The sequence below is a fragment of the Bos javanicus genome, chromosome 18 (assembly GCF_032452875.1).
Source record: "Bos javanicus breed banteng chromosome 18, ARS-OSU_banteng_1.0, whole genome shotgun sequence".
NCBI lineage: Eukaryota > Metazoa > Chordata > Mammalia > Artiodactyla > Bovidae > Bos > Bos javanicus.
Window position 1 is genome coordinate 55,374,076 of NC_083885.1, and position 25,806 is coordinate 55,399,881.

Consider the following 25,806-nt stretch of genomic DNA (forward strand, 5'->3'; position numbering starts at 1 on the left):
ACTCCGTTCCCCAATAATATACAGAAGACTGTTAGCATCCAAAATCTTTTTAATAACACGGTAGACTCTCGGGTTAGTTTTTGTAGCCACGGCTGGCTCGTCGGCCTCTGGCACGCTCGAACTTCCGGCCCTTGGAGCGGACGTAGGGTCTGCAGGGAGAGAAGGGGCCCATGTAGAGAGTCAGGGGCTGCTGGGGCCTGCCAGCCAGTTGGGAGTTGAGAAACATCTGCTCTAACAGAGCAGCACGGGGACACCAGCAGAGGGCCTCACTCAACTGAGGCAGGGTCAGCAGGAAAGCCTGGCAGCGCAGGAAGCCAGATGGCCAGGAGTGGCTGAAGGGCCTCCACTAGGCCCTGGGGGTGTCAACCAGGGCGCCCCAGAGCTGGACAAGATGCAGGCCCCACCCGAGGGGGGACAGGCCCTGAAGAACCCACACCAGTGATGCTGGCTGGGCAGGAAGCTCAATACCCAAACAACAGAGCTTTAAGCAGAGCCATGAAGGAAAAGCGGAGATTCTAGCCTGACAGAAATAGCTGGAAGCATGGCGAGGCCGACGTGCAGGGTATACTCACTTGGTGTGGCTATGCGGGGTTCCTGGGGCCTTGCCGAAATGCCTGTACACCTCTCGGCCCTTACGAGGACCTAGGGAAGGGGAGGAAGGGGTGGCTCAGGCTGATCCGGGCTGGGGTGTGGGGGAGGGCTGTCCCTGACCTCCCAGACCCAGAAAGGGAAAGGCTGCAGGAGCCCCATGGCCCGGCCCCTAGAGTCACTCACCAGAGAGGAGGACAGTGCCACAGCCCTTGGGGGAGTCCAGGGCCAGCTGGTCGAAGGTGAGGATCTTGCCCCCGGCCTTGAGGATGCGACTCCGGGCGCGGCTGCTCACTCGCAAAGCACACACCTAGGGGACAGAGGACGGGTGAGGTCAGAGCCCCCTGGACGGCGACCCAGGAGCTGCTGGGACCTCCGGTCCGCTGCCCAGACCCAGCAGGAGTTCCGGCTGCTTATTCTGCCTGATAACCAACTACTGGAGCCAAACGCCCGAGCCCTAAGAATGCAGCCATTCTTACCAGTTTACATTTAGAAACCCCCCTGACACCACAAACCTAAGCCAGTACACAGGTGAGAAAACTGAAGCAGAGATACTGTGGAAAACTGTCCAGAGATAACAAAGTGGCAGAGCGAGCACCATCAGCAGGGCCTCAGAAGGGGCTTGCCCAGGGATGCCCGCCATCAACACCACCCCCCTGCAATTCAGGCTTCATGCCTGCCTCACCCGGAGGCGAGATGAGCCTCACGGCACCACAGCAGGACAAGGACCTCAGCGTGACCCACACACCGTGCTCCTGAGCCACACCTCCCGACTCACCTTCAGTTTGGGCACCTCCTGGACACGAACATCATCGGTTATAGTCCCCACGACCACAGCTGTTTTGCCCTCCCGGCCAGGAAGCTTCATCTTCCGGATCTGGGATGGGCGCAGGGAAAGGGGGCAGTGATATACACATTAAACAAGTTCCCTCCGGCGCTTAAATCCACCCCACCAATCCAGGCATCCCAAGGGCCAACAGTTGTGCCTCATTTGGGCTAAACCCACCCATGCCACCCCTCTCTAACTACCACAACAAGCCTAATCTCAGGTCCAGCCTGCAGAAACCTCCAAAAAATGTGCAAACAGATCTCTTACAGAAAGCTTTTGATATAGAGGGCTTGCTTTAAGACTTCAAGCCTCAGGAAGATTTCATAAAAGACACTGTAAACTGCACCCCTACGCAATTGTGAGGAAGAAAATGAGGCCAAGCCAGTCCAACACTCCCACTATACAGCTTCCATCGGAGGGATCAGAGTTCTGCACCCACCACTGGATGAAGTTAAGCCATAATAGCCAGGCTGCTACCAGAGAGCTCCAAGCCCACCCTTCCTCTCGAAGTCGGGCTCCAAACATGACCCAGTTGCTCCCCTAGGTTGGCTAAGCCCCAGTATCAGCCCCTCACCATCCGGGAAAGAGAGAGCGGTGGCCTGTTGGTGCGGCTCATGAACAATCTCTTGAGGACAACCTGATTGAAGGTGGAGTTGGTTCGTCTGGCCAGGAACCTATACAGCTGGAGCGGAAGAAAAATAAAGAGTGAGAACCCAGGGCAGCCCAGCCCACCCCCTCCCTCCCAGCTTTCTAACAAAGGAGGAAACAGATGATTGAGGCTTTCCCCCATCCCAGAGCCCTAGGGAGAGAGCTGGCCGAGTCCTGCCCGGCCAGGGACCCAGAAACCCCCCACACCACCCCCAGCTGTGAACAGGCCCAGAGACTGAAAACGCTGGAATCTCCAGCAGCTCTGGGAAAGCAGCAGACTCGTGCCTGTGCTGCAGGTTCCTGCAGGGAGCCTGTGACCGAAACCAGCATGGAGGCCCTGGAAGTTCTGTTTCTGGGGTGGTCTTGATGAGGGGTCTCTGCCCCAACCTCACCTTGACCAACAGCCTCAGGTAAATGTCCTGGCTCTTGGGCTCCTTGCGTCGAACCTTTCGGTCCTTGTTGTGGCGGATGTCAACTCCCTGAAGGGGTGAAGGAAGGAAGACCATGAACCCAACTCTCATTTGGCAGATTCCACATAAACAATTTCAGTTATTCCTTACCTGCGAGAAACAGCTAAAGGCGCAGTCTCTGGAGATAACCAACCCCAGACTCACACTGAGAACAATCTGGGAAAATCACTTAAAACTCCCTGGGTCTCAAGTCACTTTTTTTTTTTTAAAAAAGAGGGAAAGAGTGCTAATTTTACACAGTAAGCTGTCAGCTCAGCACAATGACCTTAATAGCACCCCTATTAACTCAAATTTTTAGTTCTTTAGCAGCTATGTTTTTCAAAAATGTAAGTACCATTTAACCTCTCAACGCCTGTTTCCACACGTGGAGCGTTATCAGAAACACTTAAACCGAGGATGACTTTAAGTTATCATAAAAGCAACGAGCCTTTTTTTCAAGTCCTCTGTACAGAACCAGTCTTAAAACGACTTTTCAAGCATTATCTTCTTGACTCCAGAAACCTGAGCAGGTCCTTTCCCACTCTAGTGCTAAGAATGCTGAAGGAGGCCCACAATTTCCACCACAGCCTCTGCCTGCTCTCCTGCAAACTTCTTAGACTATGTCACGAATTGTAAAGAACGACTTGTTAATAGCTCTCATTCATCCAGCATTTAGGTATGCAAAGACCCTTGGTGAGCACTTTCTGTGAGCACTTTTTACCCAACTCACATCTTTGAAACAAAATTACTGGGTCTCCAACTAACAGGTAAATGCTTTCCAGTCGCAGGGAATGCAGAGGGTAGGGAATTGAATCTCGAACGGAAGCCCGCCTGGCCCCCAAACACGGGCACCAGGCGCTTGACGACACCTTCCACAAGCACCCAACTTTCCAGGCTGGGGAGTGACAGAATACAGGGGCCGCACAGACAAGAGTAGCTGTGGAACCAGTTCCTGGGCCCGAATCCTGGCTCCGCCACTTACTGGCACTGTGACCCTGATCATACTACTTAACCTTCTTGCCCCTCAATCTGGTCATCTACGATGGGACCTATATAATACAGGAGTACAGGAAGGGTGGGAGACTGAAGAAGCCCACCCCTGGCCTTCGGGCTTCCAAAACAGCTCCCCGTCGCGGGAGTCGCCTCCTTTGAACACCCGTGAACCCCTGCCTCCCTTTGGAACGTCCCCAGCCCGGGGCCGCAGTGGATGGCAGCGGATGGTCGAGCCCAGGACGCCGCAAAGCTAGCTCACCATGATGGCGCCTCCTCCTTAGCCAGGTCCGGAAAGAGAAAGCAGATGCGCGATGGGCGGGGAAAGCCTTCAGCGTATTGCGCCTACTTGACATCACTTGGGCGACGGGGCGCTCTACTATGACTCACGCCTCTCTATGGTGAATCAGAAGGCCAGCTAGATGGGCGTTTCCGGAATTGAGTGGAGGAGCATCTAAAAGGGAACCAAGGGCTGCTCCAAGGACGGAAGGACCCGCACGTCGGGGGCCTCTCTAGCCCTATCCACGCCCTGTTCTTTATAGTCTTCCGGAAGAAAAGGCTCTCGGAGCGAGAGAGATGTCGCGCGGAGCTAGTAAGTGGCGTCGCGCGGTGACGCTCTGGCCCGACGCCGACGGCCTCTCTGTGGCTCCCGGAGGACCCAGAGAGCCGAGTGTTAGAGGTGAGGAGGCGGAGCTGTCTGGCTAGTCTGGACCTCGGGAAACCTCTGACCTCAAGCTTTGGGCGTTTCCTCAAGAGGCTCTCCTCTGTCCTATTGCTGGCTGCACCTCTCAGGTGAGGCTGCAGCTCGGGAAGTCTTACTTGAGATGTAACCCAAGATCATCTTGCTGCAGCTTCGTTTGTGGCATCCCGTATTTCCAGTTTTTAGGTTCACCTTCTCCCTCTGCCCTTAGATGGCCCTTCCCTGAACCCTACTTGCCCCTGCCATCGGGAGGCTGCTTTTCCCAGTGGGAAAGATTCAGGTGGTCCAGCGTGTTTCAGTTTGAGGGATGTGCACGGTTCTGGAGCGTAGAGGAGGCAAGCTGAGGCCCCCCGGGCTTTGGGGATGGGGTGTAGAGAGGGGATGGGCAAAAAAAGACTCCTGAAAGAGAGGGGAGGGGAGCCTTAGAGGGAGACAGAGATTCCAAGAGGAGGAGGAATGGAGACCGAGAAGGGGAGTGGACAGAAAGCTGAGGTGATGAATTGGTGACCCGGGAGAGTGAGAAGACCTAGAAAGAGGGAAGGTGGAGATCCAGAGAGGAGCAGAGACATAGAAAGATGGTGACATCGTTTGTAAACTAATTCAGTTCGTGGCTTTGCTGTTAATCCTTACTAATGGCGTGACCTTGGGCAAGTCCTGTAACTTCTCAGTGCCTTGCTTTTTTTATCTGGAAAAGGAGGATGATAGTAGGCCTGGCACATAGAGTGTTTTGGAGCATTTCGTTTAAAAATTAATTTAAAAGCTCAGGACAATGTTTGGTTCATAATAAGTGCTTGCTAAAAATTAGTATCTATTCTTGTTATTGACTTTACTGGATGGGACCAGATGGGCTGGTTGGGGCAGTAATGAAACTTCTTCCTTGTGGAAGCCCTGCCTCCAGGGCCTGTAGTATTCCTATAATAGCTTGGCTTCCTTTACTTTGCCCTTCAGGCTCCTACTTACTTCTTCACAGAGCCACAGACCAAACCTGCACCGTAAGCCCTGACTCCTTGCCCATACCACCCACCCATGGCCTCCGAACCAGGCCCAGCGTCTTGCTGACATGGTAACACAGTGGAGGACCAGCAGATGAATGGAAACCTTGAAGCAGAGGAGCGGCAGGACCAGGTAAGGGTCTATGTGAAAGTCAAGATAACCAAAGCACGGGACAGTTTTCTTCTCCTTGTCCCTGTGTCCCTGTGTCTTTGAGTCTCAGCCTCTTTGATCACTGTATCTTTCTTTTTCCTGGAGCCCTAAGCACACACACTGTGTTTCTCGGTCTCTCCATCTTACTGGGTGTCTGTCCCTCTCTCAGGGTCATTCTTTGGCACATATTATCTGGTGCTGTTGCTGTTTTCAGTTGAACACTAGGTACATTGTTTTGCAGTGAATGAACTTCATCCTCCGTTTATCTCTCTGTAGCAAGCTCAGTCCCTGTCTCCTTCAGCATGTGTCTTTCTATCTACAGTTCTGTTTCTAGATCACCTGATATTATTCTTGCCTTATTTCTTTCAGTTTCCTCATGTCTTTGCCTCTCTTTGTCTCTTTGTCAACATGTTTGCTTTCTGCCTCTTGGTCTCAGTTCCTCTCAGCCTCCAACATTCTCTCCATCCCTCACCTTTGACCGAGATACATATCTCTCTCAGATACTGTCTCTCCCATTCTCTTTCCTGTCTTGCCGTTTCACTGGGCAAATATTTATGCCATGATGTCCCCAGTTTTTGCCCAAGGTAAACAGTTTGTGAATTAATGAGCCTCTCCTTCCTGGATTTCATTCCAAAAGTGTCTGTCCCCATCTCTCTATGCGTCCATCATTTTCTGGGTTTTCTTATGTCCTTACCTTGCACATTCTTAATTCTGTTGTCTTTGTTTGTTTATATCTCTTTTCTGTTCTATGTCTAAGTGTGTTTCTGCCTCTGCTGCTTTTTTACTGTTTTTGCATATCTCTGCTCTTTGTTAGATGTGTTAAGATCATTCTCTATCTGCAGTTAAAGACCTCCTCCCCCACGCCCCCTTCTCTTTTATAAACTCAAAGAATGGGACAGGCCCACGTGCCCTCAATAAAGATGGCGACAGTGGCGCTGGCTATAGGACCGTGTAGCCGCCTCTGCTGCGCCTGTGCCCTCACCTATAATGGCGGCTGATCTCGCGAAAGGCGATACCCCGCCCAGTTGTCCAGCGCTTCCGCGGCAAGCCCTTGCGCAAAGCTCGCAAGTCGACTGGTCACGCCCCTGCACGCTCTCATTGGTGCAATTCAGGCCGGCCGCGCGGCCATTGGCTGAACGGATGCACACCCTCCCCCCACCCGCCCACCCCTGGGTCTGGGGCGGACAGTTGACGATGACTAGAGGGGCTGTGTGAAGGACCACCCGGCATGTGAGGAGGGCCCGGGGCTGGGACATGGGCCCAAGTCAGGAGGACTCAGGGACCAAGAGGAACCTATACGCAGGCCCGAGACAGGGGTACTAGTGGTGTGGGGTGGAGATGGAGAACCAGAACCAGGACTGAGAGATCCAGGAATGAAAACTCAGGTCTGGAGCCGGGTTCTGGAAATGGGGTGGGGACGAAGGCCCGGAACCCAGGGAACCGGAGACAGAGACTTAGGCTTATTGATTGGGGGGAACCTATGGATGAAGACCAGGCCAGCAGCCTGGGGACCTAGGGACAGAATCGCAGGCCAAGGACTGGGGGAGATCTAGGGCTCCGTGCAAACTGATTTAAGGTAAGGGGAGGGGGGCGCGGTCAATGCAAGTTTATGGGTGAACCTTGAAGAACCCCCCTGGGTCGGAGACAGAGGTCACTCCTAAGAGTGAGTCCACAGATGGGGGTGTGTCTGGGGCAGGTCTGGGCCTGGGGTAGGTGAGGGGCAGAACTGATAGGTGACTGGGTGGGCGGGGCAGTGGGGAACAAAGGTGAGCAGGAAGGAGGAGGCAGGAACTGGGCAGAGGGCAGGGGGAGGGATCTCAGGCCCAGCTCCCAGTCTCTCCCTGGAGAGCAGGCGGCCAGACGCCCAGGTCAGTGCTTGAGGTTCACCTCTTGGCCTCTGTCCCTTGCAGGTTCCCACATGTGGCTCTCCCTCTCCAACCCCTTAGTTCCCCCATGTCACACCCTTTCTCAGTCTTTCCAGGTACTGCACCCCCTATCTCCTGCCTCTTGTGTGTCTTTCTCTTCACTGTTGTCTTCTGATCCTCGGTGCACCTCTGGGCCCCTACACTCTTCCTTGCTCTCTAAATATCTTTCATTGTATTAGGTTTCATCTCACTGAAGCTGTTTGTCTCCTCTCAGTGTTTCTCTGGCTCTCAGCCCTTTTCTTCTGTGTCTGACTGTGTGCATGTGTGTCTGCTCAGTCGCTCAGTCGTGTCTGACTCTCTGTGACCCCATGGACTGTAGCCCGCCAGGCTCCTCTGTCTGTGGAATTCTCCAGGCAAGAATACTGGAGTGGGTTGCCATTTCCTACTCCAGGGGATCTTCCTGACCCAGGAATTGAACCCACACCCCTTGTGTCTCCTGCACTGACAGGCGGACCCTTTACCGCTGAGCCACCAGGGAAGCTCCATTGGCATGTAGTATTGAATGATTATTGGGGGAATAAAGGAATGAATCTTTGCGTGCCTGGGTGCGGACCATGCCAGATGCTGGCCCTCTTGTCCACCTGGCCTCTGCCCCGTGTCCTCAAGAGTCTTCCCACACTCTGTCTGGGCCTGTCTCCCTCTGGTGCTTCCGTCTTGCCTGTTGGCACCCCTCGCCTCACTATCTCCTCCTGTCCACAGGCCCTGCCCATGCTCCCCTCTGCCCACCACGGGGCTCCTGGACTCTGACTCCTGCCCTCCTTCCTCTCCCACAGAGGCCAGAGCAGGAGCTGACCTGGAGCTGGGGCTACCGGCCTAGAAGCGCCCTGGACAGGGTCAAGGCCATGGCCCCCCCACCGCCACTGGCCCCCAGCACCCCACTCCTGCATGGCGAGTTTGGCTCCTACCCAGCCCGCGGCCCACGCTTCGCCCTCACTCTCACACCACAAGCCCTGCACATACAGCGGTTGCGCCCAAAGCCCGAGGCCCGGCCCCGGGGTGGCCTGGTCCTGCTGACCGAGGTCTCAGGCTGCTGCACCCTGCGGAGCCGAAGCCCCGTGGACTCAGCAGCCTACTTCTGCGTCTACACCTACCCCAGGGGCCGGCGCGGGGCCCGGCGCAGAGCTGCACGCACCTTCCGGGCCGACGGGGCAGCCACCTACGAGGAGAACCGCGCTGAGGCCCAGCGCTGGGCCACTGCCCTCACGTGTCTGCTCCGTGGACTGCCACTGCCTGGGGACGGGGGTGAGGCACTGGGCAGCCTCTCTGTCCTAAGGCCACCTCGGTGTCTCTGCGGCTCTCCCTCTGTGGGCATCTCTGTGTCTCCTTTTCTGTGTGTCTGTCTGTGTGATGTGTCCCTCTGGCTTCGTCCTGAAAGAGTGATATACAGACAGGGATGGGCTACAGAAGGAACAAAATCACAGGCAGAGAAGTCATGTTTGCTGCTCTTGCAAGATTTCAGTCTGTTCCCTTCCCCTTCCCCCCCGGGTCCTGACCACAGATGAATCAGAGGCTCCTGGGCTGGTGAGAGCAGCCAACTGAGACGTGTTCCTGGGCCTGGAGATGGCATCTCATCCAGCTCTGGTTGGGGGGGCGGGGTTGGGATCAAAGAAGGCTCTCGGGCAGAGACCGCCACCCAGGGTACTCAGATGGCTCAAGGAGGTAAAGGTTCCATGGTCCCCAGGTGGTGGGTTTCCTTGGTCCTCACCGCTTCCCACAGTGGAGTAACCTGACCCGGGGCCCAGGTGTTTGGGGGTGTGGAAGGTGGAAACAGCTCTCCTCCTTCCTCCCTCCCTCGAGTCCAAAGGACACTGGGATTAGACTCCCCCGCGCTGCCTTTGTCTCCTCACCTGGGGGTGGTGGGTGCACGGGGCTGTACACCTGGGCCTGAACGGGTGAGGCCTGGGAGGAAAAAGCTGGACTTGCAGGTTTTGATGCCAGCCTTCCACCAGAGCTCCACTGGGGCTATTTGCAGTTACTGTTTCTGAGGTGAGGGGCCTGGATCCCTGACCTCTGTAGACTCCTTCCCCTCTCTCTGCAGAAATCACCCCGGACCTCCTGCCTAGGCCGCCCCGATTGCTCCTATTGGTCAATCCCTTTGGGGGGCGGGGCCTGGCCTGGCAGTGGTGTAAGAACCATGTGCTGCCCATGATCTCCGAAGCGGGGCTGTCCTTCAACCTGATCCAGACAGGTAAGGGCAGTGTCAGGAGGGAGGTGGGAGCTGGGGGCTAGGGGGTTGGGGGAGTCTGGGGGTTGGGGGTTGGGGTGGGGTTGAGGGGGTGTGGGGTGGGTTCAGGGGTTGTGGAAGAGCCTGCCTCACTTCTGGTTCCCCACGTTAGAACGACAGAACCATGCCCGTGAGCTGGTCCAGGGGCTGAACCTGAGCGAATGGGACGGCATCGTCACAGTCTCGGGAGATGGGCTGCTGTATGAGGTAGGGCAGGACCACCCTTCCTCAAACCTGAGCCCTGGGGTCTGCGGGGGCCAGGACCAACACCCGGGTGTCCGGTCTCCCACCCTCCAGGTGCTGAATGGACTCCTACAACGCCCCGACTGGGAAGAGGCTGTGAAGACCCCCGTGGGCATTCTCCCCTGTGGCTCGGGCAATGCGTTAGCAGGAGCCGTGAACCGGCACGGGGGGTAGGTGGGAGGAGCCCTGCTGGGATAAGGGGCCTAGTCCATCTGCTTTGCAGCCCTCCCCTGCCACCCCACCCCTCGACATTTTTGCCTGCCTTGTTCCAAGCAGTCTCCCTAGTGCATAGAACTGTGCCTGGCACACAAAAGGCACGCAGTGAAGGTTTATGCAGTGAAAGAACTGACAGGGAACCTGGCCCAGTAAGAGGAGCCCGCCTGGAGGTGGCCAGATGGCTATGTGTGGGCCCAGGCCTGGTTCCCCGCCGCCCCCACCTTGTCTGCTTCCCTGCCAGTCCATGTCCCGTGCACGCCCCCCCCCCCCCCCCCCGCCCCGCTGGTCTGGGCACGGAGTGTCTCACCAGCCCTGTTTACTCTTTCCTGCTGTGTCTGTCCATGTCTGATTGTGAAGATTTGAGCCTGCCCTGGGCATTGACCTGCTACTCAACTGCTCCTTACTGCTCTGCCGGGGTGGCAGCCACCCGCTGGACCTGCTCTCCGTGACTCTGGCCTCCGGCTCCCGCTGTTTCTCTTTCCTGTCTGTGGCCTGGGGCTTCGTGTCAGATGTGGACATCCAGAGCGAGCGCTTCAGGGCCCTGGGCAGTGCTCGCTTCACGCTGGGCACAGTCCTGGGCCTTGCCACGCTGCACACCTACCGCGGCCGCTTCTCCTACCTCCCTGCCACTGTGGAACCCGCCTCGCCTGCCCCTGCCCATGGCCTGCCAAGGGCCAAGTCAGAGTTGACCCTGGCCCCGGCCCCAGCCCCACCCGTGGCCCACTCACCCCTGCATCGCTCAGTGTCAGACCTGCCCCTGCCCCTGCCTCAGCCTGCCCTGACCTCCCCTGGCTCACCTGAACCCCTGCCCATCCTGTCTCTCAACGGTGGGGGCCCAGAGCTGGCTGGGGACTGGGGTGGGGCTGGGGATGCCCCACTCTCCCCGGACCCACTGCTGCCCTCGCCCCCGGGGACCCCCAAGGCAGCTCAGCTCTCACCCATCAGCGAGGGGGCCTCAGAAATGGCAGCATCCTCTGGGCTCCCACCTCCCACCCCTGGTGCCCCGGTATCCATCTCTGCTGGGGGACCACCTGATCACCTGCTCCCTCCTCTAGGCACTCCGCTACCCCCAGGCTGGGTGACGATGGAGGGAGACTTTGTGCTTATTTTGGCCATCTTACCCAGCCACCTGGGGGCTGACCTCGTGGCGGCCCCCCACGCGCGCTTTGACGACGGCCTGGTGCACCTGTGCTGGGTTCGCAGCGGCATCTCGCGGGCGGCGCTACTGCGCATGTTTCTGGCCATGGAGCGTGGTACCCACTTCAGCCTGGGCTGTCCGTACCTGGGCTACGCCGCAGCTCATGCCTTCCGCCTAGAGCCGCTCACACCCCGCGGCGTGCTCACGGTGGACGGGGAGCAGGTGGAGTACGGGCCATTGCAGGCGCAGGTGCATCCTGGCCTCGGTACATTGCTCACGGGTCCTCCAGGCTGCCCTGGGCGGGAAGCCTAAAGCCGACCAAGTTTGGGGCCCGCCAGGGGCGGGGCTTACATTCCCAAAGGGGCGGAGCCCGAGCTAGGGGGCATGGCGAGGCTGCTGGAGTTGGCCCGGAAGCCGCACACCAGTCCCTGCCCCAACTCAGGATTGCGCCCTACCCTAGGGGACCAGAGGTGATGCTGGAGGGTGTCCCGAACTCCAGGGGCTTGGGGTCGGCAGGGTCACGGAGAAATGGGCTCGCCCCAAGGGTAGTGCCTGATCAATGAGGGCGGGGTACACTCCAGGTCCTCGTGCCCGGCTTGTAGAAAGCCAGGTCGGCTGAGGGCGGAGCCTGTCTTAACGCGTCGTCCAGTGACTCGACCTGGAATGTACGGGCCGGGGAGGCCTTAGCTAATTGGCCCCGTCTACTCCGGTGCCTCCACCACGCTGGCCAATCAGCCCGGGAGGGGCAGGTTCCCCGGGCCGGCGCTCCGATTTGCACTAATGTTCCTTTACCCCCGGGTGGGGAAGTTCGTGTCCTGTCTTCTGTGCGTTCCCCCAGCCCCAATCTTCAAAGCAATTGAAAAGGTCTATGCAATAAAGGCAGTGGCTTCGTTCCTCTCAGGTCCTCGCCCCTTCCTCCATCCGGCAGCCCCTGGGAGGGATCGGATCTCTGGGCACTCCTGCCTTAAGGACTGAAGCCCAGACCTGCCCATGGACTGCAGCCAGCGTGACCCACTGGCCTTTAACTAGGGCGAGGGAGCTGCCTCCTCCCCCACGACAGCTGGCTCTGGGGTTCTCAAGATTTATTCAGGATTGTGTTAACGGAGGCGGTGGGAGGATGGGGGGCACACTGAGGACCTTCCCCGCCCCCGTGAGGGAGCGGGGAGGCTCGCTTTTTCTTAAAAATATAAATGTATTTATCTGCATCATCACGTCCCTGGGGCACCCAGTTGGCCGGCCCATGGGCCACAGAGCAGGGAAGGGAAGAGGGTATCAGGGCACAAGTCTGAGCGAGGCAGAGGAGAGCTCCGCCTGGAGGGTGGGGGAGGCCTCACAGGGCACCGTGCTGGGCTTGGTATCGGGACAGCACAGCGCGGTAGTGGGACAGCTCCTGGCGCACGGCCACCACCTCCTGCCGCAGCAGGGCGTTCTCCTTCTCCAGGAAGGCCGCCCGCACCGATATCTGGTTCTCCTTGAGCCTCCGGGCGTCGCGGGACCGCTTGGCTGCCTCGTTATTCTTGTACCGTCGGCTCCAGTATTTCTCGTCCTGGGTGGGCAGGAAAGCACTGAGGTCCAGAGGAACCCAACCCCAGCGACAGAAGGGAGGAACAGCTTTGCTTGTGCCTTCTGGGACCAGACTAGAGCTAAAAGAGCCCCCACCACCCCCAGGGGGCTGCTTCTCGCCCAGCAGTGGAGCCGAAAGGATACTAGGTCTCAGTGGATGGATGGGTACCCAAGGGTCTGGCCTTCTAGAGCCCTTGTTGCTAAGCAAAGTGGACCCATAGCAACAGCTAAGGCAGGAGATAGCCTCCTACCTTAAGCAACTGAGCTTTATAGTCTCCACTGTGCAAAGCAGACCCAAGCTCTTCTCACTTGACAAAAGGCCTGCAGTTAGCTCCCCGTTTGCTAAGGATACTGGTTCCCTAGCAACAAGGCCTTCAGGGCCTGAGGGTGTCTCCTAGTGAAAAGCCCTATACATCACCTTTTCAGATCCTGGTTGCTCGGCTTCCTAGTGATGGGGTTTAGTGTCCCATAAAAACCTCTCAGACCTGGGCCCTTCTGACCTGGTTGCCAAGGCAATCTTATCCCTCCTCAGCAAACAAAAGTGAGGTATGTTAAGTTGCTTCAGTCGTGTCCAACTCTGTGCGACCCCATAGACGGCAGCCCACAAGGCTCCCCCGTCCCTGGGATTCTCCAGGCAAGAACACTGGAGTGGGTTGCCATTTCCTTCTCCAATGCGTGAAAGTGAAAAGTGAAAGTGAAGTCGCTCAGTCGTGTCCGACCCTCAGCAACCCCATGGACTGCAGCCTACCAGGCTCCTGTCCATGGGATTTTCCAGGCAAGAGTACTGGAGTGGGGTGCCATTGCCTTCTCCGGAAGTGAGGTGTAAGTGGTCCCAGTGACCACAGCCAGTCTCTGATGCACTGGCTCGATTACTGTCTTGTTTTTGGCCACACAGTGCAGCATGCAGGATCTTAGTTCCCCAACCAGGAACCAAAACTGTGCCCTCTGTGTTGGGAGCTCCGTGTCTTAACCACTGGACTGCCAGGGAAGTCCCTCTGACCCACTGGCTTTGCATAGAGGCCAGAGAGTTGCCTCCTCCCAACAGGCCCTGGATGCAAAAGGGTCTGTCCCGAGACCTTCCCATACCATCATGTTTAGAATTCTCCAGTCCGGAGAAGGAAATGGCAACCCACTCCAGTATTCTTGCCTGGAGGATCCCAGGGACGGGGGAGCCTGGTGGGCTGCCGTCTATAGGGTTGTACAGAGTCGGACACGACTGAAGCAACTTAGCAGCAGCAGCAGCAGCAGTCCTTGAATTTGGCTGTGAGGGAGGACCACTCCTTAGTAACAAGGACCACCCAGAGCTCTGAAAGATGCCCAACCTCATTCCATTAAAGCCTAGTCCCTGCTTGCTAGGACAAATCCAGTTCCTAACAATAGAGCCCTGTGGCAGGAGAAACCACTGGTCTAGATTTGATTTATAGGCCGGTACTCACTGGGCTTCTCCGGTGGTGCTAGTGATAAAAAACCTGTTTGCCAATGCAGGAGACCTAAGAGACGTGGGTTCAACCCCTGGGTCAGGAAGATCCCCTGGAGGAGGGCATGGCAACCCACTCCAGTATTCTTGCCTGGAGAATCCCACGGACAGAGGAGGCTGGCGGGCTACAGCCCATAGGGTCACAAAGAGTTAGACATGACTGAAATGACTTTGCATGCACACACGCCCTCACTCACTGGTTCAAGTAGTTGTGTCTTACACAAGGACATGGCAAGGTCCTGTGAGACCAGGCCCGGCACCCCTTGTTAGGGAAGACCCCAGGCCTGGCAAAGACAAAGTGCTAGAGAGATGCAGTTACTGCCCCCAAAACCTCAAATCAGAATGTGGCCCTGGCTGCAAATGAGAACCTGAGGCCTCTCACCAGTGAGCCCAGAAAACAAGGCCTAGAGGGGCTGGCAAAGCCTTCATCCTAGGCAGATGCAATTGCCCTGAAAAAGTGAAAGTCGCTCACTTGTGTCCGACACTTTGTGGCCCCATGGACTGTAGCCCACTAGGCTCCTCTGTCCATGGAATTTGCCAGGCAAGAATGCTGGAGGGGGTAGCCATTCCCTTCTCCAGGGGAATATTCCCAACCCAGGGATCAAACCTGGGTCTCCTGTATTGCAGGTGGGTTCTTTACTGTCTGAATCACCAGGGAAGCCCTATTGCCCTGAAGGATGCCCCAAACCAGAGATTAAAGGACTAATCCTGGCCAAGCTGGCTGCTCAGAAGAAACAAGCTGATACCCCATTCTGAAGGGATGCTATCCTTATCAAGTGTAGTGACTAGTAGACCCTGAGGCCTGCCACAGTGAGGGTTTTGGGTCCAATTGATAGGAGAAACTCCAATCCTGTAAAACCAGTCCCAGCAGGGCTGGCTGAGTCTGAGTCCCATAATGATTTCCTTTTCACAAATCTCGAGCCCAAAACTCCGCCCCCCGTGCAGCTGCCCATGGTCCTTGGCTGTAGGCTGGAAGAACGTGAGTGCTAATCCCGGTGAGAAACCCAGGTCTGACTGTGAAGCGAGGGCCATCCTGGGCTGTGGGGCCAGCATGCACAAGCCTGTGTCCCACACCCAGCAACGCTCACCTTCTGCTCCTCTGGCACCTGGATCTTCCTCGCCTTCTTCATGATTGGCTGGGGCTTGAGTTCCTCTTCAGAGAATCGGTGTCTCCGAGGGTCAAAGGTCTCATGGCCGGGAATGCTGGACAGGGCTAAATCTGCTGGGTCAGGCTCAAAGGTCATCAACACCTCCACCGTATCTGGGTCCACAGGGCTGGGTGTGTCCCGAGAGGTCAGGCCTTGGGGAAACAGAATGTGCCACCTGAGGGCGTATTTATTTGGGGAAGGGGTTCCCCAGAGGCTACCAAGGAAGGTCCTTATGGGATCAAACATAAAGCCCACCAGGGATTAACCTCCCTAATATAAAATATGAAGATTCCCTAAGCCACAAAGATGCTTAGCAATCATGAAACCAACTCCCACTTGTCACACAGGAAAACCAAGGCCCAATCCTATGTGACTTGCCCTAAGTAGCACAAGAACCTGGATCACTGCTTCTAAAAGCCTCAGGACTTCAGAGTTAGCTTCTTTCCTATAGTCCTATCCTTCTTAACTGAATCCCCGACCAAAGCCTAGATCCCAGGGAAAAGTGTTCTGATGACACTTCAAGTTAGATTCTTAAGAGTTATTAAGTCCGAAGAGTGAGAAAGCATAATGAGGTTGGTTCAAGCGTAAAGGCTGCCTGTATCTTTAAGAGAGAGCCAGCCGGGGCCAACTGAGGACACAGGTTCAGGGCCGAGTCACGTGCTGGCGCCTGCTGCCCGCCCCAACCCCCAGCCCCGCCGCCACGGGCGCCCTCACGTTTCTCCAGTCCCGCCCTCTCTCTCGTGATCGCGCGTGCGCGAAGCACGGAGCAGGAAGGAGGACTCACGTGGCGCGGGAATGTGCGGCTGGGAAGGGGAGGGCCTTAGTCCTGCCGGGAGGTCAGGGCCAGCATCAGGTGTGTCCGGGAATTCCCGACCCGCTGTCCGCCCGTGGCAACCCCAGGGTGCCCACCTTTCCTCTTGCTCCCTCTGCTCTCTAGGGAACACTCGAGGACGGCCCCCCTCTACATTCTCAGGTCCCAGACATTCTCGCCACTAGGATAAGCAAGATTCTGGGACCCCAGGGCACCTCTTGCAGGAATATAGAAAGCTCAGTCCTTGCCCCAGTCAATGAAAGACCTAGGATGGCGATCCCTTCTGAAGGACTCCCGGAATCCGGGGCGCCCCCCTCTCTCCACTATGGGGACCGAGGAAGCAGGACCGCCGCCAGTCCCTTTTGTCCTGGAGAAACACGTCTGTGCGTCTGTGGCCGGCCCTTGTCTTTCTTGCTCGCAGAGGGCCTAGGAGTTCCGGCCTAGCCCAGTCGCACCGATTCCGGGCCCAGATTCTAGGGCGCAGTCCAGAATAAACTCCGGTAAATAACTCCGGTGTTCTGGGATCTCAGTCCCGACTCCTCGAGTATCCAGACCCTTTGTCCTCACGTCCCACATAAAAGTTCACACGACCTCACCACTGGGCAGGCTTCCTGGAACTTGGGGTCCCAAGTCCCTCATCTCCTATAGGTCCGGGAGACCCAGTTTCCTGATCTATTAGGGAACACAAAATCTGGACACCTCCCTCGACGTCTCCGGATTAGAGGTCACGGACTTCGGGGATGCAGCCTCAGTCCCACCGTCCCAAACCCTTCTGGCACAGCCCCGCCCTCTGGAGCCCAAGCCCCGCCCAACCGGGGCCCAGCCTCGCCCCCGCAGTCGCACCTGCGCGGTGGCCGCCGGCGGCCCCGAGGGCAGCCCGGGCGGGGGCGTGCCCGGGCGAAGAGCGAGGGGAGGCCGAGCCGCAGGAGCCGGGCCTCGGGGAAGGTGCGGGAGTGCGCACCGGTGAGGGCGCTGGCGACGGGCCGCCCGGGGGCGGCGGGCTGGGAGGAAGCCCGTGTTCCAGCAGGAAAGCGTCCAGGTCCACGTACTCCACGTCGCCGAACGGCAATGTCCGCTCCCACAGTAGCGGCGCCAACAAACCCGGGCCGGGCGCAGCCCCCGGGCGTCCCCTCGGGGACCCGCCGCCCACCACCGCCCCAGCTGAAGCATCCGCCGGGCCCGCCGTCTCCAGGCCCGGCCCGGGGACTGTTGCTGCTGGCGGGGACGCCTTGCGCTCCTTTTCCTTCAGGAGACCTGCAGGCCAGGGAAAGAGAGAGCAGGGTGGGGAGGAAGAGGAAGATCGAGATGAAGAATCAACTCCGAGTGGAGAGAAACGCGAGGAACAAGGGGGTAGATCCCCGCACCTCAGAGATCCAGAGAGCGGGGACACAGAAAGGAGGTGGGACAACGAGAGCAAGGACCCAGAGAGAGGAGGAGATAGAGGCTCAGAGAGGGAGAGAGACCCAGAAAGCAAGAACAGAGACGGGAACGGTGGACCAGGAGAGCGGGGGAGACTCAGAAAGAGCCGAGGACAGGGATGCAAAGAGGGACGGGGACAGAGACCCAGGAAGGGGAGCGGAAGTTCAGAGGTAGGTGGAGGGTTGGGCAGGTGACAGAAAAAAAATGACAACTCTGTAATTCCTCTGTAATCTACAACCCCCACACCCAGCGCACCGTACCCCCTTCTCCCCGCCTCCACACTCTTTAAGGGGGCAGGAAGGGGCTCTATTCCTGGGGCACATTCCTCATCCCTAGACGCCATGTGACCCCAGGAGGCCCCGCCCAAGCCCGTGTAACAACCGTGTGAGTCTTCGACACACCCCCTCCCTTCTCCCTGGACCCCAGGGGTCCAGGCGCTCGGAACCAAAAGGAAGACGGAGCTGGGCCTAGAGTCTTGAGTCCTCGGGGTGGACTGGCATGAGGGCCGGTACTTTTGGGTCCTGGGAGATAGGGGTCTAAACACCTAAGTATCGGGGTATTTAAAGGTTGGACTTTAGGTATTTAAAGAGGATGGACTCTTGGCACTTAAAAGGTAGCTGGGACCCTCCCCGCACTTGAGTCCCTAAGGGAGTACGGTGTCTGAATTGGGTGAGACGGGGGCTAGAACTCACAGCTAGTTGGCTCTTTGGGCTTGCTGGTCCCCTGCAGAAGGCTTCGCAGCCCAAGCAGCGCTCCCCCACCAGGGGGGGCTCCAGTCGGGCCGCCCAGCAGCAGGGGGGCCGGGGTCCTCTCGCTCACAGGCCGCGCCATCGCCGGCACCTGCCCGCAGGCTCACGGATTCATGGAGAGGCGAACAGCTGGCTTGCCAGTCAGCGGCACACTCCGATGGTTCGGGCAAGTGTCTGCCCAGAGGCGGGCGAGCGTAGCTTGCAAGCCTCCAGTATCCAGAATACTGCAAATCCTAGGAGCGACGGGGATTTGCAGTCCTCGGTGCAGAAACGTGCAACTCAAGAGGGTCCCAGAAGAGCATACAGTCTGGGTGAGGGGGTGATCAAATCAGGCGGCCGGCTCTTTGCAACAGAGTTCAGGGGGACACAAGGCGCTCCTTCTATATGGTGGGCTAGCCTGGCTCTTGCAAAATCTGCAGCTCTCCCCAAGGAAGGAGCTTTGCAATCTGCACCGAGAGGTGTGCGCGGACCGCCGGGGGAGAGGGCAGAGGGAGGCGGCTGCCTTGAGGCGTGGCCAAAGCAAACTTCTTTCGCGGAAAAAAAAAAAAAAAAAGCCAAACCAAAACACCCGACGCCACAGAGCGCACCCCTCCTCTCGGCCCCCACCCGACTCTGGCCTTGCACCCCAGCCCCGTGCCTCCCTCCAGCTGAAAGCGCGGGCCAATCGCGTCCTGACCCCTCGAGACGCACAGCCAATGGGACCCCGGGATCCGCCAAGGTCCAGAAGTGCGAGAGAGGGGCTCAGAGCGTGAAATTACCTTGCCTTTTGGAGGGAGGCGGGACCCTGACCTACATTTACCCAATGGGAGATGGCTCTGGGGGCGGGACCGTGACCCACTTCGGGCCAATGAGGCAGACGGGAGGGGGAAGCACATGGCTCTGCGCGTGCTGCCTGCCTGGGAGGGTGGGTAATTGGGTGGGAGGGGAGAAGCGCTGCTTAAAGGAGCCACACATCCAAGAAACTCTTTCTGGAACCCGGAAGCCAAAAACCCGACTAGTGGGATTTAGGAAGAGGCAGATGGTTTCTTGAAGAAGGCTACTATTCTTTAGTACCCAAATGTTTCCCCGCCGTGCCTAGAATGAGACCACTGAGATACAGGAAGTATTCTGTCCCTTTAATAGCTTTGTTTTGGGGGTAACTCCCCTCCCCTTGTGGGGAGGCTTGGGAAAGGCAGGCGCAGTCCTCGATGGGGAGTCTCAGCGACCATGGGGGGCACCATCCACTGTAAGATGACACGGGTAGAGGACGTTAGTTTAGGGCAAGATAGGATGGACCTTGCAGAGGGCGTGCAAGGGGCGGGTAGGGGGCGGGTGGGTGTGGGCCAAGCGGGGCTCTACCACAGGGAGGCTGCAAAGGGGGGAATCGGAATGTACCAGGTTGAGAAGCTGGGGGAAAATGGCCAGGTTGCCTGGCACTGGGCTGAACCATAGCGGGGCAGCAGGAGGGTGGAATAGGGACATCCAGTTTCAGCATTAGGCTGAACTACGTGAAGGTATTCATGGGGAGGTCTGGGCTGTACCATGTTGAGAAGCCAGCGAGGTGGACTAGATCAAGGGACTGAACCACGAGGAGGCAGTAGAGGGAGAAGGGGAGTGTACCACGTTGTTTTTTTTTTTTTTTTTTTTTTTCAGTAAGGGACGTGCCAGATTATGGAACAGTATAGGGTTGTACCACATGAAAACAGGGGAAAGGATCTGGGCTGTACCATTTCGGAAAGCCGTAGTTATAAGAACCATGGACCAGTACAAGATCGTACCACAAGGAAACCAGGGGGCTCGGGTTATACACCGAGTTGCAAGTTGCAAGCAGTGAAGAACTGCAAATCACGGACCTGCAATGGTCTAGGACAGGAAGGTGGGCTGTACCATTTTGACACAAAGGGAGAAAGAGCGAGGGAGAGTTCAGGAGGCTGGGTCACACAGAAGCAGCAAGGGAGGGGTTGGACTGCATCATATTGAAACATCAAGGGGAGACACATAGGTGGATTAGACCAAGACGTGGAAGGGGTTGGAGACTGCATCATACCATGCAGGCGGTAGTTGGGGCCTCGGCAGCGCCTCTCGGGGTGCCGGGGGTCCCTGTTGCCCCTCAAGGCCCTGTGGGCCAAGGGCTGCAGGGGCCGGCCGTTACCGCTGAGGCTCTGGAAGATCTGGGACGGAGGATTCTGGCTCAGAAGTCTCAGGGAGTGCATCTGCCACGGAAACGGGGTGGGAAACTGGGAGTGAGTAAAGAATGGCCCTGGAGGCAGCGGGCAGGAAGCCCCGCCCCTGGGGGCGGGTGGGCAGAGTCTTGCTCAGCCCCGCCCCCGACATCCCCAGGGCGGTCGGACCCTCGAATCCCCTCCAGTTCCCTGTCAAGCGAGGGTAGAAGGGTAGGTGAGGCAAGGGGACACCCAGGCCAAGGAACGGGTTGGTGGGTGGCAGGGAGGGGGGGGGGGAGGAATTGGGCTGACAGGGTCACCTGGAGAGAGGTGATATTGAGGGCCCTGTCAATGAGGATCCAGGTAACAGTCTCCGAGCAGGGTGGGGTGCTGAGAGAGCCCTGATAGGTGATGAAGCCAAAGGACTCGGGGAACAGGAGCTCCAGGCTCAGGTCTTGAAGAAAGTAGGCATCATCTGCAGGAATATCAGGTCAGAGTGAAGAGGGGTGCCCCTGCTGAACTCCCCTATGTGCATAAACCACCCCCCATTCACCTCCCCCCCCCCGCCCCCGCACCCTCCCAGTGTCCAGGGATTTACTCTTATAGGAGATGCGGGTGATGGTGTCACGGTTAAGGAGGCGGCTGAGGAACGGGTTTGAGCTACCAGCCACCTGTGTGGAGGTATGCAGTGAGGAGAGAGGAACCCAGAAATCCAAGCTCCCCAATCCCTTCCTCCCCTAGGACCCCAGAGACTGGGCCTCCTAGCTCCCTCTTCTCAGACCCCAGGTCCAGACCTTCCCTCCCTCCCTGGGCTCACATTGACAAAAAGGCTGAGAATGGCCAGGCCATTGGGGCCCCGGGTGGCGGCGCTGAGGTTCCCATAGAGTTCTTGGTTGAAGTGGATGAGCTGCACCTAGGAGGGAAGCACAGAGAGTGGGGACCCCCGGAAGAAGGGGAGGGCAGAATGGGCAATGGGAGCAACTTTGGGGTTCCAAGTCAGGTTAAGGATTAGTGCTCACGAGGTGGAGTGGGGGGGCGGGCTGTGGATTCTATGGAGGAAGATGGGATGAGGCATGAAAAGGAGGGTGACTATGGCTGATTCACGCTGATGTTCCACAGAAAACAACCAAATTCTGTAAAGCAATTATCCTTAATTAAAAAATAAATAAAATTTTAAAGGACAAGAAAAAGAGGAGGGTGAGGTGGGAGGAGGGCTTCCCAGGTGGCCCTAGTGGTAAAGAATCCACCTGCCAATGAAGGAGATGTGAGTTTGATCCCTGAGTCAGGAAGATCCCCTGGAAGAGAAAATGGCAACCCCCTCCGGTATTCTTGCAGGGAGGATCCCTTGGACAGAGGAGCCTGGTGGGCTACCGTCCATGGGGTTGCAAAGAGTCAGACATGATTGAGCCTTTGAGCATGCATGCAGGAAGTGGGAAGAATTTGGTTGACTTAGAGTGAAGGTCAAGGGTCAGAGGTCAGTGGCCATCACCTCAGCAGAGAAACCCTGATGGTTGATCTGGTGTTCAGAGCCAGCTCCGTCACGTGCTCCAAAAAGCAGCCTCAGTTCACTGAGTCGGTGGCTATAAAGGAGGGGACCCCCAGACACATTAACCACAGGCCGGGGCGCAGGCAGGAAGGAGACATGGCGACCGGTGTTGTACAGAGTTCCGCGGAGCTGTGGGGGAGGTGGAGGTGGTCATAGGAATGCAGAGAAATCTTTTCCTGACTGTTTTCCATTCATACATTTCCCACAGCCAATATCCATTTAATCATTCAGCATAGTTTGAACATTGGAAAAGACCCTGATACTGGGAAAGACTGAAGGCGGGAGGAGAAGGGGACAACAGAGGATGAGATGGTTGGATGGCATCACCGACTCAATGGACATAAGTTTGGGTAAACTCCGGGAGTTGGTGATGGACACGGAGGCCTGGTGTGCTACAGTCCATGGGGTCACAAGAGTCTGACGCGACTGAGCAACTGAACTGAACTGAATAGTTTGAACGCTAATGTCTTTCCAGGATCTGGGCTGATCCTTGGTAGGTGCTCAATAGTGGTGAATTTCATTAACAAGTATTTATTGAGCTGTCAGTATGTGCCATGGATGCCAGGGCGAGAGCCATGAGCAAGTAGACAAAAACTCTGGGGCTCATGGAGCTTCTGTTCAAATTAAGGAGAAACAATAAATACTGAATCATATAAGTAAATGCTTAATTAATTACATCCTATGCCCACACTGAGGAGCACTGGGAGTTCTAATAAATGGAAAACCCAGGGAATTCTCTGGCAGTCCAGTGGTTAGGACTACTGTGCTCCCAATGCAGGGGCCTGGGTGTCAATCCCTGCTTGGGGAACTAAGAAGTTGCAAGTAGCATGCCAAAAAAAAAAAAGGAAACCCAGAGAATGGAGTAGGGATGGGGTGTCAGGAATGGCTTCCAAGAGGAAGTAACATTTGAATGGTGACCTGAAAGATAAGGAGGGGTTATTTGCAAGGAGCAAGGAGAAGGGTATTCCAGAAGGGGGAATAGTCCGTGCAAAGGCCCTGAGGTGGCCTATTTTAATAACAGTGAAGAAGCCTGGGACCAGAGCCCAGTAAGCAAAGGATAGTGTGGTGATGGGAGCCGGGTGGTGCAGAGCCTTGTGGGCAATGATGGGGTATTCTGTGTTTTTATTTAAATAATTGAATAGATATAACACATTTGGCACAGTACCAGGCACAGGCTAAGTGCTGTGTAAGTGTATGCTGTCATTACTTATCCTAACAGAAAGATTTTGAGTAGGAGAGAGTGGTATGATCCAGTTTGTGTTTTTAAACATCTATCTGTGGGATGGAGAATGGGTTGCAGGAGGCAGAGAAGCAGGCCAGCAAAGATGCTATAGCATCTTTGCATCAATCCCAATGCAAGACGATGGTGAGACCAGTGGAGGGACAACAAATCAAATGCTATTTAGCAGGAAAACTAGAAAGGGAACGGATGGAAACGGAAATGGCGGGAGGAAATGGGATGGGGAAGCTCTGAGACTTTTGGTTGGGTGGCCGGGGAGTGCCAAAGAAATAATATTGCAAAGCGGGCAAGAGTGTGGATTCTGGAACCACGCTGCCGAGGTCTGAATCCCAGCCCTGGCACTCTCTGGCTGTGTGACCTCAGGTAAGTAACTTAACCTCTCTGTGCCTCAGTTTCTGCATCCATAAAATAAGGATAATAGTAACACCTATTTCATGGTGCTGTGAAGATTAGAGGATTCATCAAGTTTGAAAACAGTGCCTCGCCCAGGAGACGGTCTGTTTTACCATTGCTTCTAAGAGAGGGGAAGACTAGGAGCCGATCATTTGCGAGTGTTAAGTAGCCTTCCCCCAACGGAGTAGACCTCCTCCTCCAAGGCTAACCTCTCAACTCAAAGCTCCACCCCCGATCCCCACTCAGGCCCCGCCCCAGTGGATTCGGTAACCCCTCCCACCAGGGTTCTTACCTTCTCTCCCCCGGTGCTGAGTCTCAGAGGGGGCAGAAAGGGGTCATAGAGGACCCTCTTCAGCTCCACATCCACGGGGCTCTGACGCTTCCCCACGGCACAGAGACTCCAGGCTGCGTTCACCAGGCCCCAGAAGGGGGGTCCTGGGAGCCGAGGTGGGGTAGGGAGAAAAGGAAGTCAGAAATAAGGACTGAATCCCTAGACTGGGACCCGCTACGAAGGCTGTCGTCTGGATTCCTGGATCCCAAGAGAGGAAGGGCTGGGAATCTGGACTCCTGGCTCTGAGGGAGGAGGGGGCTGGGATCCAGAATCCTCGGGTCCTAGAAGAATTTTGGAGGCGTTTCCTAAGGACCCCCCCACCTTACCCCCCTAACACCTCCAAGTCTCTGATCAAACTTACCTTAAATTGTCATTGGGAGAAGAAACTACAACTCCCAGCAGGCCCCCGGGACTGCCAAACAACCCATTCACTGCCTGCCTGCCCTAGAGGTCATGGGAGTTGTAGTTCTTTCAGTCTCCTTGTCCCACAGCCGGATAATGAATGAAGTAGGAAGAAGGAGTTGCAAGAGAGGGCAGGAGGAGGCTAGGGAATGGGGCCACTGAACCTCTGGTTCTCAGCAAGAGCCAGGACCTACCTGCCTCTTTCCCAGGAAACACACACACACACTCTTCCACCCCCACACTCTCTTACCTTCCAGTCACTCCCACTCACTACTTGAAATGCGCATATATAATGTCCCATGCTGAGCCACTCGGGTTCAGAAGCTGGGTCTCCTGAGAGAGGGAGGAAGGGGCCGGGACTCTCGAGTCTGGGGCGTGGGGAGGGCGGGCAGGAAGGAGGGGACTTCTGGGTCTCAGGAAGAAAGCGCCCGGCAGCCCAGACTCCAGAGTCCCCGCCCCGGCTGCACCTGGCACGAAGTTTCCCTGGAGATTATCCTTGTAGCTCCACCAGTCCTCTGGGTCAGGTGCGGGTCCGATGTGAGCTGGGGAGAAAGCAGCCTGCACCCCTCTCCGTGGCGCCCCACCCCACCCCTCCCTCAGGGGCTCCTGCCCCAAAACCCAGGCCTTACCTGCCGCTCCCAGTGCGGCCCAGAGTACCAACGCCCGAGGGGCGCTCAGACGAGCTGCAGCCCCCATCCCCAAGAGGCCTCGGGGTGACCCCTTCCCAATGTCCCGGCCGGCCCTCTCTCAGCTTCTCCCCTTCTTTGTGGAACCCTAACCCCTCCCAGGACTTCCAGCCTTCCGCTCCTCCCTACAGGGAGTCCCAGTTCCCCAGTTACGGAGGCAGCCGGGGACTGAGACCCCCCACCTCTCCCGTCTCTCCTCCCCTCCCTCGCTTTGCCTCCCCTTTCTCTCTTTTCCCGAGCCCTCCTGGCTCGCTCTACCTCCCGATCTTCCTACTCCTCTCTCTGCCTTCTCCTTCTCCCTTGGGTTCCCTCTGGGTTCCTGATGCACACTCCCCTTCTTCACTCCCTTTTCATTAAAAGCTCTCCCAAGCTCCCTAACTCCATCCCTCCATCCCGCTTCCCTCACCTCCTCCTCCCTCCCTTCCTTCTCGGTCCCTGCCTCTCCCTTCTCCCTTCTCCCCTTCTTCTCCTCCTCACTCTCTCCCTCTCAGCCTCCAGCTCCTCTCTCCCTCCCCACCTCTCCTGCCTCTTCTGTTTCTCTGTCTCCCTCCTCCCTTCCTCCCTCTTGCCCCTCCCTCTCTTCTCTCTCTTGCAGTTATTTAATTTTTCTGTCGTTGTTTGGGGGTGGGGGTGGGGGCTCTCACAGCAGAGAACCCTCCTCTTCGGGCTGGTGTGGATGGAGTAGGGGCGCCCAATAGGCAGGATGGAGGGGTCACTGGGGGGCTGATCCCCAGCTCCCAGATGCGCTGGGGCCTTGGGGGCAGGGGTGGCCCGGACACCTGGGGCCCAAGAGCTGGCAGTTTCCAT

The 25,806-nt window shown here is 57.0% G+C and overlaps 4 protein-coding genes across 17 annotated transcripts; 1 reads left to right on the plus strand and 3 right to left on the minus strand.

The window, feature by feature from the left end:
* Window positions 1–31: 31 nt before the first annotated feature.
* Window positions 32–3,860, minus strand: RPL18 (ribosomal protein L18). Its single transcript, XM_061388918.1, has 7 exons — window positions 3,767–3,860; window positions 2,458–2,544; window positions 1,992–2,099; window positions 1,367–1,465; window positions 775–898; window positions 573–642; window positions 32–149 (listed from the first exon to the last, which is right to left on the minus strand). Exons 1-7 carry the CDS (start codon window positions 3,767–3,769, stop codon window positions 74–76), a joined length of 567 nt encoding a protein of 188 aa, XP_061244902.1. The 5' UTR covers window positions 3,770–3,860; the 3' UTR covers window positions 32–73.
* A 95-nt stretch (window positions 3,861–3,955) lies between these two features.
* Window positions 3,956–11,993, plus strand: SPHK2 (sphingosine kinase 2). Of its 13 annotated transcripts, none has more exons than XM_061388881.1 (7): window positions 3,956–4,296; window positions 5,153–5,329; window positions 8,046–8,514; window positions 9,311–9,460; window positions 9,609–9,703; window positions 9,794–9,909; window positions 10,313–11,993. In XM_061388881.1, exons 2-7 carry the CDS (start codon window positions 5,291–5,293, stop codon window positions 11,403–11,405), a joined length of 1,962 nt encoding a protein of 653 aa, XP_061244865.1. In that variant the 5' UTR covers window positions 3,956–4,296; window positions 5,153–5,290; the 3' UTR covers window positions 11,406–11,993. The 13 variants fall into 13 exon arrangements, with proteins under 13 accessions (XP_061244865.1, XP_061244866.1, XP_061244867.1 ...); XM_061388882.1 differs by having other exon boundaries at window positions 5,175–5,329; XM_061388883.1 differs by having other exon boundaries at window positions 3,956–4,183.
* A 167-nt stretch (window positions 11,994–12,160) lies between these two features.
* On the minus strand, window positions 12,161–19,028 carry DBP (D-box binding PAR bZIP transcription factor). 2 transcript variants are annotated; one of them, XM_061388902.1, is made up of 4 exons: window positions 18,204–19,028; window positions 16,936–17,346; window positions 15,222–15,433; window positions 12,161–12,639 (listed from the first exon to the last, which is right to left on the minus strand). In XM_061388902.1, exons 1-4 carry the CDS (start codon window positions 18,340–18,342, stop codon window positions 12,424–12,426), a joined length of 978 nt encoding a protein of 325 aa, XP_061244886.1. In that variant the 5' UTR covers window positions 18,343–19,028; the 3' UTR covers window positions 12,161–12,423. The 2 variants fall into 2 exon arrangements, with proteins under 2 accessions (XP_061244886.1, XP_061244885.1); XM_061388901.1 differs by having other exon boundaries at window positions 16,936–18,295.
* A 326-nt stretch (window positions 19,029–19,354) lies between these two features.
* On the minus strand, window positions 19,355–25,778 carry CA11 (carbonic anhydrase 11). Its single transcript, XM_061388915.1, has 9 exons — window positions 24,943–25,778; window positions 24,781–24,855; window positions 23,873–24,015; window positions 21,891–22,076; window positions 21,219–21,314; window positions 21,000–21,072; window positions 20,722–20,876; window positions 20,287–20,452; window positions 19,355–19,483 (listed from the first exon to the last, which is right to left on the minus strand). The coding sequence occupies exons 1-9, from the start codon at window positions 25,007–25,009 to the stop codon at window positions 19,458–19,460; spliced, it is 987 nt and encodes a 328-aa protein (XP_061244899.1). The 5' UTR covers window positions 25,010–25,778; the 3' UTR covers window positions 19,355–19,457.
* Window positions 25,779–25,806: the final 28 nt, after the last annotated feature.